This window comes from Octodon degus, unplaced genomic scaffold, assembly GCF_000260255.1.
Source record: "Octodon degus isolate 3935 unplaced genomic scaffold, OctDeg1.0 scaffold00149, whole genome shotgun sequence".
Classification (NCBI taxonomy): Eukaryota; Metazoa; Chordata; class Mammalia; order Rodentia; family Octodontidae; genus Octodon; species Octodon degus.
Genome location: NW_004524725.1, coordinates 1,172,488 through 1,183,720, shown reverse-complemented (window position 1 = coordinate 1,183,720; position 11,233 = coordinate 1,172,488). Strand labels below are relative to the sequence as shown.

Below are 11,233 nucleotides of genomic sequence, written 5' to 3'. Positions count from 1 at the left end.
TAGGGGCGCACTACCACGCCCAGTCTCAGTTGCCATCTCAGCAAGCCCTGGAGGTGGGGCCGGCATGGCAGGCCCAAGGATGGAAACTGCGTCCCCTGCCTCCTCCACACCTGCTTGCAGGTGCTTTAATCCACTGAGATATTTGGCCAGCCCTTTGTAGCTCACACTTTCAATAGAACAAGTTTCCATAATTGGTGGCAAGAATAAGCATATACTAAATAGAGAGCACCATGATGCAGTATGTCTCCCATATACCCCGTTGGCAGCTGGGCAGCTCCCCTCTCCCCATTCTCCATCTCCGGAGTGAACTTCGGGGAAGGGACAAAGAACTGGGGAAACTGTAGCTCTGTCTTGCATCTCCTTTGGAGGCTGTGACAATTTGACCCAGAGCTTTGGTGAATTCTAGAAGCCCAGGCCCCGTGCTGCTCCTGTAATTGTGGTCCTTTGTCTTTAATCGCTCTAGGAATAATTCTAATGCATACCAAAGTTGTCTAGACCTTCCTGCTCCCTGGGGATTTCCTTCAAAATCAAGAATAGCTGCCTCAGGCACTTTGAGCTTTCCAGTACTTGCGTTCCAGCCTTTCCTTGGTGTCCATCCCAGAGTCCTCTGTTGGGAAGCCCTGGACTTTGGAGGCTCTCTGAGTAGACCGGGTTGCTGTTCAGCTTTCTCTGATCCCCAAATCAGATCTGTCATCACACATTTGACTACTTATTGCTCTCCAGAAGTTTGTTGCTGTTGTCTTCCCTTTCTCTTAGTCCTTGGGGGACTCTGGGCTAGCCCCTCCTTCTTTGCTTTTCTTCCTTCCTTCCCCTCTTTCTTTCCTTCTTTCTCTTTCTTCCTTCCTTCTCCTATCTTGCTAGGAATGTTTTCAAGAAGGAAACTTGCCATTATCAATCAGAAAGCTATATAATACTCATTCTTAAATGCAGATCTGAGACAAGGACATTGAAGCTCAAAGAATCTGACTAACAGAACAAAATTGCTAACAGTGTGACACAATGAAGATTTCTCAGGGGCTGGCGATACAGCTCAGTGACACTGCACCTGCCTAGCAAAGAGAAGGCCCTGAGTTTAATTCCCAATGCCAATTAATAATAATTAAAATAATAATAAAGAAGATTTGTGCCCAGGCAGCTAGATTCTCAACACCATCTTTCTCATACAAACACAAATGTGGCCATCTTTCCTAAAGTTGTAGAACAAATTAACTTCATGAATCAAAGTATTATTGTATATATTTGTTGTGATAATAAAATGGAAGAAATACTCGGTATTAACCATATCATTCATTTAGTTAGTTAAGCACCTTCGCATGGGAGGGGTACATTATTGTAGCCCATGAAGCTGGAAGTCAGGGCGTGCATCACATGGCCATGTACCAGTCAGGACATGGAGAGTCAAGTTGCAGCCTTGTGTGTCAGGAGCTGAAATGTCCCAGGCAGGCCACCATACTTGGGTACTCCCATAAACCCTTACACCACAAAGGTTCTCTGCCTTTCTCAAAACCTGAGACTCTGCCTGGAAACTAGAGAGAAAAGTAAAGGGAGGACACATCGCAAGTCCAGCAACAGAGGCTGGACTGATTTCCCTCCCTCAATGAGAGCATCACAGACAGTGGAATAAAGCACTGTGTAAAAAAAAATAAATAAATAAAATAAAATAAAGCACTGTGTCCAATCCCTGTGTAACAGACCACCAGGGGCCAGCATGCAGTAAGCCACCCACCTGTGGGCACCAAAGGCTTGCATGCTGAGGACTGCCTTTCCCTGAATATACACAGAAAAGACTGAATCCTCACGCTGTCCCCAGAAAGTGCTATTTGCAGGCTAGAGAAGCCTCTCTCCAGAGGTTTTCTCCGGGGCGCTCTTGGGATTATCCCATTTGGGTGTCTCCTCGTTGCATGTGGCCCAGATCTCTGGCCCATCACAGAGCTGCTGCCTTTCACTGTCAGGATTCGGGGTTGGGAAGGGCATTTCTCTGGAGAACCTCTAGAATGATCCTCAAGATTCTGTTCCTGCTGGGGTTTTATATCTTAAACCTGGACACCTGGAGCCGGGGAGATGGCTCAGTAGAGTAAGTGCTTCCCTGGCAAGCGCAAGGGTCTGAGTTCAATCTCCGGTTCTGGGGGAAAAAAAAAGAAAACCTGGACACCTGCCAGTGCCTGACATTGTAATCTGACTACGGCAAACCCGTTATCTTTGTTTTCTATGTCAAGACTAATTTATTGTCCCAATTCCTTTTCCTCGACTTTGCCTTTGTCTCCTCAATCTCAGACCTTTTCTTCCTGCTCCTTAGCTGCAAAGATACTTGAACTTAAGGAAGGAGATGAAATCTTCCCAACCATATGTAACATATAAAACATATATACAAATAATTACCTCAGAAGAGGAAGTGGCGTGAGAGATGACACTTAACTTCTTACTTGGTAGATTTTAACACACTGAATTCAATATACAGTAAGTTTATTGTTAAAACAAGTGGGTTTTTCTATATTATGATTACATACTTTTTAGATAACTAGTATCAAAAATATACGCCTTTTTTGAGGTTTGTGCATGTTCCTCAGCACGAATCTTATTTTTGGCTTTGTTCCTGGGTATGAAAATTGAACCCAGGGCTGTCACACTCCGCTACATCATGCTCTTTTTATTTTCTCATCTGGAGAAAGGGTCCAGGTTAAGTTGTCCAGGCTGGGCTCAAACTTTGAGCCTTCCTGCCTTAGCCTCTCGATTGTACCACCACATCCAGATGAATTTTATGTGTTTTAATATAAGGCACGTTTTTTACCCGCCAGATTTAAAAGGGAAGTAAAATTTACAATATCAAATTTATTTTTTGATACATGCAATAAATTTGATTCATGTAAATTCGTACCCCAATGGAAAAAAAATTTTTTGTCTTTTTGTCTTTTTTTTTTTTATTTTTTTTATTTTAGGGAAGGGTCTACAGGGTATTCAGGGTGGATTCATAGTGATCCACCTGTTTACAGCCTCCCAAGACTGAGATTACAGGCATGAACCACCATGCCCAGTCTCAATTGCCATCTCAGCGCACCCTGGGAGTAGGGCTGGCACAGCAGGCCCAGGGATCGAACCCCTGGCCCCTGCGCCTGCTTGCAGATGCTTTAATCCACTGAGCTATTTAGCCGACCCTTTTTTGTCTTTTTGAGACAAGGTTTCAGAATTCAGTTCAGGCTAGCCTTGAGCCTACTTTGTAGCCCAGTATATCCTTGAACTAACTGAAATTCTCCCACGTTGTCTCCTCAGTGCTAGAATTACAGGCCTGTGCCATTACCCCTCCCCACAAAGATTTTTTTTTTAATGTATTTGGTACAGGGCCTCACTACACAGTTCAGATGCATAGCGATCCTCCAGTTTTCAGCCTCCCAAGCACTGGGATTACAAGTGTGCGCCACCACACCAGGTCTCAGTGCACCCAGGGGTGGGGCTGGCGCAGCATGTGGTGCCAGGGATCAAACCCCTGTCCCTGCACCTATATGACTGAGCTATCTCGCCGGCCCTTACTCCCAAAGAACTTTAACAAGCGCTCACATACACATCTTCTTTTTCAGTCTACTAACTACCTTTATTTTGCATGTTTTACCCTTGGCTGAAGAAGCCAAGGAGCCTTGGGATGGACCACTCTGAACTGCCTCTTAGCTGTACCGCATAACTGAGAGGGTGTTTCATCCTGGAAGGTGTTTATTCGGTGCTCAGGGTAGCACCTGGAGCGTGGGTCAGGCTGAGGCTAAACCATCGTGGCACTCACAGTGGTGTTCTGGGCAGTGACGGACTACTTAGGTGACAGTGACCTCATCAGATCATAATAGAGCTGGAAAATTCCTATCAGCTGCAATACCTAGTGCAGTGCACTGCGCATGGGTACAGTGGTGCTGTACTGCGTTGTATAATGATATGGCGCTGGAGGGTAAATGGATAGAAAAATATCAAGATGTGTTGTGTGTGTGTGCCACAGAACCAGCCTTGCTATGTTACAAACACGCAGCCATAAAGAAGGTGCACACAACATACAGTACGCTAAACCTGACGTAAATCACTGTTACTGGCTTATGTATTTATATTATGCTTTTTGTCATTAGACTGTACTCCTACCTATGAAAAATAAATATTCACTGTTAAAAAATGTGCCAAGCTATGCCAGCAGCAACCTCCTAGGCTCATGGTTTCTCTTTCTCTCTCTCTGTCTCTCTGTCTCTCCCTTTCTCTTTCTCTGCTTCTCCCTCCCTCTCTCCCCCTCTCCCTCCCTCCTTCCTTGTCTCCTTCTCTCCCTCTCCCACACATACACCTCTCTTCTTCTCTTTCCCTCCCTCCCCCTCATTCTCTAACTCTCTCTGTCTCTCCCTTTCTCTTTCCCTTGTTTTTTGAGATAGGGTCTGAGTGTGTAGAGCAGGCTGCCCTGGAAATCACTTTGTAGCCCAGGCTGGTCAGAACTCATGGTTGTCCTCCTGCCCCAGCCTCCCTAGTGCTGTAGGACTATAGCAGGCACCACTATGCACCATGCCTAGCTACCATGTTTCTTAATTGTTACTGGATACCATGCTTAGTGAATGGCATACATCACGCAGTCTAGGTCCGTACTCTGCCATTTGTGCAGCATATGACAAAATCCCCTAATACCACATTTCTCAGAATAGATCCACATCATTAAGTAGCATACCCCTGTAGTTGTTTGATTGCCATATGAAGTTTGTATTTTAGGAATCTTAAAATTAGATTTGAATTTCTGATTTAATATTGGTTACAAGTAGGATTTCTGGAGCAGCACAGACCCCCAAGCCCTGTCACTAGGCTTTGCCGTGGACTCCCCAGGTGACCTTGATGACAAGGTTCCCCTAAGAGAATGAAAGGGCCCTGCCAGCCCGCAAACCTCCAAGCTCTGTGCGGGTGGGGAGGGGCGTGGGGGCAGCAGCCTCTGTCTCCCACTGGTTAGTTGGAGGCTGCGCCGTGGTCTGTGAACCTTTCTCTCACGTGATGTGTGAACTGCTGCTCCCTGGGCCTCACTGAGATAAGGTCTCACAGGGGCAGCGTCCCTTTCCCCAGGACTGGCGTGTCCCATCAGCTCTGTGCTTGCTGCCTTGCAGATGCCTGGGACCGATGAGCCCCAAGATGTGTGTGGCCCTGAGGAATCCAAGGGGAGCCTGCAGAGTCCCAAACAGGGCAGCAGTAAGCTGAAGCTCAAGAGTCGGCTTTCAGGTAAGTGGGAACTCTGTGCTGCGCAGCCACCCTCAGACCAGCTTCCGGGCCCAGGCGAGGACGCCCTTGGCAACATGAGCCCTTTTTCTCCCTTAAGCCTCAAAAAACAGTTCTCCTTCACTGATGCCTGCTGCTGGCACACCAGCTCCGTTCAGCCTAGCTGCCCATGTAAACATCTTTACATGAGCCATATACAACCCAGGAATGTCAGCATCTCTGCATGTCTCCAGCGTGGTGCGAATCCCCAAACGCTTGGGTCATTGATTGCAGTAGGACATCGGGGTGACCCTGTCAGCATGGGTGATCCCCGATGGCCCGTCTTCCCAGCAAGTGCGCTTGGCCCAAAACTCGGGCAACAGAACAAGTGGCAGAGGGCCGCTTATCTGACATCAGAGCTGCATCTCAACTAGGCAGGAAAGAGATAGGATGGAGTGGCAGATGCAGAATAAAGACTCTGTGTTCTCTGTTTCCAGGGCGTTTCCTTAGAGCAGTGGTGGCAAACCTGTGGCATGTGGGCCGCAGCTGGCTGCTTGGTCACTGAAAGCTCTAGAAGGTTCGCTGGTCTAGAGTAACTGGCCTGTGCCTGAGGGAAGCCTGAGGAAGGCCCGGGCTGTGTGGGAAACACTGTGGCTTTCATGTGGCCCAGGCACACCTGCCTTCATGATTCCTTTCTTCCCTGAAGAAAAGTTGTCCTTCATGGCAGCGTTGATATAAAGATACAGGCTGTATTCTTTTAATCTATTCATTACTGCTTTATTCAGGGCTTTTTCTGCATTAAAAAGAAAATATAGCTCATAACAGGCAAAGAAAAAGAGATTTCGGTGGGTCCCAGAAGTGGCGTGGGCTTCTGGTGTAAGGAAGAAGTGTCTGAGGTGGAAGCGCGGGGCTTTGAAGCGCAGCCGAGCCAGGCTCACGCCTCCGCCCTTGAGCTCTGCTCTGCCTTTGGGTTATTTAACCTCCTAAATTTCTGCTTCTTTACCTGAAAAATGGAGGTAATATCTTAAAGGTTGGATGTATTTCTTAATGCACATAAAAGTATCAAATATAATGGCATATGGTGTTAACATCCAAAAAACTCATTTTCCCCTTCTGCCACCCAAATCAGGGGAGAAGGCGGCAACTCTGCTGCCAGCCAAGAACCTCTTCCTCCCTCAGGGCCCCACCCTCCACTGCCCTTATTCTCAGGTGAGGTGGTAGCTCTAGGGCAGTACAGCATAGCTCTTTTTAAACTCAACTAACAAAATGAATTCTTTTTCAATTGTAATTCAGAATGATTAGGCAGTGAGAGCTACCCGTGGACAAGTATGAAGGCAAGGATTTGTGACATAAAGAAACGGTGACAAGAGGTAGATGGGGATGCTGTGAGGACTCTCCAGGAGACAGTGGCCAGCACCACTCCAGCACCCAGGAGCACATGGGGGAGGGGTCACAGGGCACAGAGGAGACCTAAGGTCAGATGTCTTGGCGGAGTTTATCAACACATTATAAACCGGTTCCCAGGATTGCTCACAGAGCTCTGAGGAAACCTTCGAAATCTTTGCTCACAGGGACCTTTGAAACCAGTGCAATCACATTCCTCATTTTATGGATGAAATGTGAAAAGTTAAGGAAGTCCCAAAGGTCCCAAGTCCAAGCCAGGGAAGGATGTGCGTCCCCGACAGAGATCTCCTCCCCCACTTTGGCTTCCTGGGGATCACGAATAGAATTCTGTTCCCCTCTTGAGCTTCCTAGATTAGGGTTTGGAGTGAGGGTATGGCTGAGATGCTTTCCACATGTGTGATTTTCCTGTTGTGTCCATACTACTACTTTGGAGCAAGCAGCATGTTCAGCTGAGTTACAAATCCAGAACTGGCTGCAGTTGGCCACAAAGGGATGGCACCCTCTTTTCTTGTGTCCTTCCTAGGACATCCAAGGTGACATCCAAGGCCATGACAAGATGTAGAATAGGGGGGCACACATGTGGGTTGGCTGTAACCATGTTGGGTTCCCTCCTCCTCCACTTCAGGTAGGGCAGATGCCCGGGGACAAGTGAATTCTCTGGGCCCCAGCTCTCTCAGGTTTAAAATTAGGATGACAACGTTCACTTGTTCCACCCGGAGCGCCTTCTAAGTGCCATGCCTTGTGGAAAGATGGGATGGCAAGAATGATGTGTCACCACCTCTCCAGGCTGTGGTAGCACATGGGAGCTGCCACTGTTGCTACATTTTTGGCATAACATTATGTTTAGCATCTTCATTTTCATTCTGATTCTTGCCTCTTTCCCTCTGGAGAGAAGAACATGTTTGATTGGGCTCAGGCAGGACGGCCTTCTCCAGAACTTGTCCCAGCAGGAGGCGACACATCCACTTACTTCAGCAGCACATAGACTAAAACAGGAAGCACAGTGGCAGCCACAACAAGCCACACATGGGGTACAAAGTCTGGAACGCTCCTGAGTTGTGGTGCTCAGGAGAGACATCCAGAAGGTAAAGGGCGCAGGGACCCTGCCAGGATTCAGTAGAATACAGGAAGGGAGACCAGTTGTCTAGACTGGAGACAAGCTGCATGAGAGATTATTTCAGGGACAGCAGGGGCCACAGTGGTTGAAGAAGTTTTGACAACTGTTTTATTTTCTCCTCAGCCTCACTGAAAGATGCAATGTAAACTGTCAGCAACAGTGACTCAATTCCCCAGAACCTGGCAGAGTTACTAAGGGAAAAGATGCAGAATCTCAGGGCGGGAGACGGTGGTACAGGCGAAGTTGGGCAAAACATGATTTTCAAATTCCCCAGTTTTAGAAAGGAGGGGGAGGAGGACAAATCCTTTCCTTTGACAGTCATCAGGGTACAGCAAATTCAGAGACCAGCAGTGGGAGATAAGACAGCAGAAATAATCAGCAGACATTAAAGAGCTTAAGGAATTGGGCCTTGCTTCAGCACTATGAAATATGTTCATTCTATAGATTTATATGCAGGAGGTTTTAATGTGATCAGCTCCTAATTTGTCCTGAAAACATGGATGTTTGTTGCATATTTACTTTAAATGAGTCATCCCCACGTTCACATATCAGTGTGTTATCTGTGGGTGCTACTGTATGTGGGTTCCCTCTTGTGGATGACAAGTCCCCTGTCAGCTCAAAGGAATTTTCTTCTAATAAATCTTTCTCAGATGAGTAAGCTTGCCAAGAGAGATTAATCTGGTTATGAATTATTAAGTCAAGAGTTATTAAAGAGACACTGTGAAGAGGTTCCAGGCATTTCTGCTAGGGCTTGGCCCAGTCTGGCTCCAGAGTGGCTAAAACAACGTTGTCTGTCATCTTTCTGGTCATTGCTCTGACATCCTAACCCCCATTCTCTTTGCTTAGTACCTCATTTTTTGCTAGCAGGAGTCCCCCTTAACTTTGGTACTTTTGGCTTACCTATTCTAATCCCTTAGTTTTATAATCTTTTTAAATACAGATGTTTCCTTGGTTACAAAGGCATTTCAAATTTTTAAAACCTACTTCATAAAATTAATACAAGCTAAGCTTTTAGTGATAGCCATTATAATTTTATGTATTTTTTTTTTTTTTTTTTTTTTGGTGGAACTGAGGATTGAACTCAGACGCTTGTGCTTGCCAGGGAAGCACTTATTCTACTGAGCCATATTCCCAGCTCCCCATAATTGTATGTAGCACTCTTCTAACTTTTCATTGCTGGAAAAAATTCATCAGTATATTCTTTTTAAAGATATAGATCTGTCTTGTTTTATTTCATGATAATCTTTTAAAGAAATGTTTAGATAGCTTAAAATTTTTGATCATCAGTAAATTATCAGATAGTGTAGGAGAACTTGATATTCCAAAGAATTTATATTTATATAGATTTTCAAGCAAATGAAAATGTATCATGTATAATGTATAATGTATAATGCAAGCATTATAATGTGATTATAGCTATATTCACTTGTAATTGATCCTTCACTTAAGATTAATGTCCTTTAAATTATTTTCAAATACCATGTAATATAAATTAAGCATTGATAAAGGTATCTTTAAAAATTATTACTACCAAGAATAAACACAGGGGCTGGGGAGATGGCTCAGTGGAATAAGCACTTCCCTGGCAAGTGCAAGGGCCTGAGTTCAATCCCCAGTTCCACCAAAAAAAAAAAAAAGAATAAACACAATGCAAAAGTATTTTTTTTTAATTTTATTTATTTGTGTGTGTGTGTGTGTGTGTGTGGCCAGCTCAGCCCACCGGGGGGCGGGGCTGGCTGGCATGTGGTGCTGGGGGATTGAACCACGGTCCCTGTGCTTTGCTAAACTTGTTCTAAGTAGATGCTTTAGACCACTGAGCCATCTCACCAGCCCCAATGCAAAAGTATTTATGACAAAGTTTACAAAGTGATATTTATTCAGGTACTACATAATGATGTTTCAGTCAAAAATAGGCCACATAGAAAACTGTGATCCCATGTGATCATCACCAAGTGGTGTCATGGCCACCTTAGCCTGTGTAAGTACCCACTGTGATGCTAACACAACCACAAACTTGCCTAAGAACACATTTCTCAAAGCATATTCCTGTTGTCAAACTCCACATGACCGCGTTGTACAATGTTAATGCCATGAAATTTTGTTCATCAAAAACTACCACCATGAAGAAAGTGAAGTGGTACAACACAGACAGGGAGAAGATACTTACAATACATAGCTCCCACAAAGGATTTGTTCTCTAAGATGTTCCAGATAAATAAAAGCTCCTATGGTTCATCAAGAAAAGGACAGAAATCTAATAAAAGAATGGGCAGAAGACTTGTGTTTGCTTTGGGCTTTTTTGAGACAGGGCTTTGCTATGCAGTTCAGGCTGGCCTTGAGTTCACTTTGTTACCCAGGCTGGTCCAAACTCACGGTGATCCTCCTGCCTCAGCCTCGTGAGTGCTGGGATTACAGATATGCACCGCCATGCCTGGCTTAGGCAGAAGACTTGAACAGACACTTGACAAGAGAAAAATGCCCAGTGAGTGTGTAAAAAGAAACTCGTCATCAGCAGTTAGTCATCAGTGAAAGTCAGGCTTAAAACCATAGTGAGCTCCTTTCCTGTGCTCACCAGAATAGCTAGCATTAACCCAGCACGAGAAGGATGTGGAGGAGGATGCATGCTGCTGAGACATCCCTGGCAAAGGTGAAGGGCGCCTATGTGCAGCCCCTCCAGGCCTAGGGATTTCCAACAGAAAAGATGTGTTGGTGAGAAGATTCTGTACAGCCCCCAGCTATATTTGTATGGCCTACGAGCTAGATTTGCTTTCCACAATTTCAGAAGATTATGAAAAGAGGAGAAAAACGAGTAAGGGGGGGGGAAGAAAATAGAACAAGGGGAGGAGATAAAGACAGTTCATGACCTACAAAGCTGAAAACGTGAAGAAAGTAAGTTGGCAGGGGCAACGGTAGCTCGGTGCTACAGCGCTTGCCGGCTTGTGCCAGACCCAAGGTGAGATCCCTGCTGCACTACACGGTTGCTGGCCTTCATTCTAGATCTAGTGCTGAAATAAACCAAATGCCCATCACCAACAGAATGCCTCAGTAGTGGTGCAGTTATGTAAGGAAGTGTTACAGAGTGGAAGCGCACAAGCTGTTGGCACACAAGCAACAAAGTGAGCTGCACAAATAAGTGTGAAGAACAAGGAACCAAGATGTAAAAATAAGTACATCTTCTATGCATTCAAAAATGAACAAAAGCAATGTATGATGCTTAACAGTCAGGATCCCAGGCACCATTGGGTGAGCAGAGGGACAGTGGCAAAAGGGACCTTTGGGGGTTCTGCTTCATGTTGGTTCTTGATCTGGATATTGGGGAGTGTTTCCTTCATTTTGTGGAATTCCAGTGAATTGCATACTTCACATTTATGCACATTTCTGTAAGTTTTATGTTTTATTGGAAATTTTTGTATCCCCTTGCATTGTTTTAAATATTTTTATTAGTACATGTTTGAGATATGTAATTTTTAGATTCATTGTGTGAAGTTGGTACATGTATAACACATTGGTTCTCTCCCCTGC

At 45.3% G+C, this 11,233-nt stretch overlaps 1 protein-coding gene across 7 annotated transcripts in view; it reads left to right on the top strand.

Annotated features, from left to right (window-relative positions):
• The window catches only part of Pdzd2 (PDZ domain containing 2), a 401,332-nt gene that overhangs the window by 336,243 nt on the left and 53,856 nt on the right, over window positions 1-11,233 (top strand). For all 7 annotated transcript variants that reach the window (XM_023702360.1, XM_023702362.1, XM_023702361.1 and 4 more), the window contains one exon: window positions 5,103-5,214. In XM_023702360.1, coding sequence (XP_023558128.1) covers window positions 5,103-5,214 — 112 coding nt within the window. The remainder of the gene's footprint in view (window positions 1-5,102; window positions 5,215-11,233) is intronic.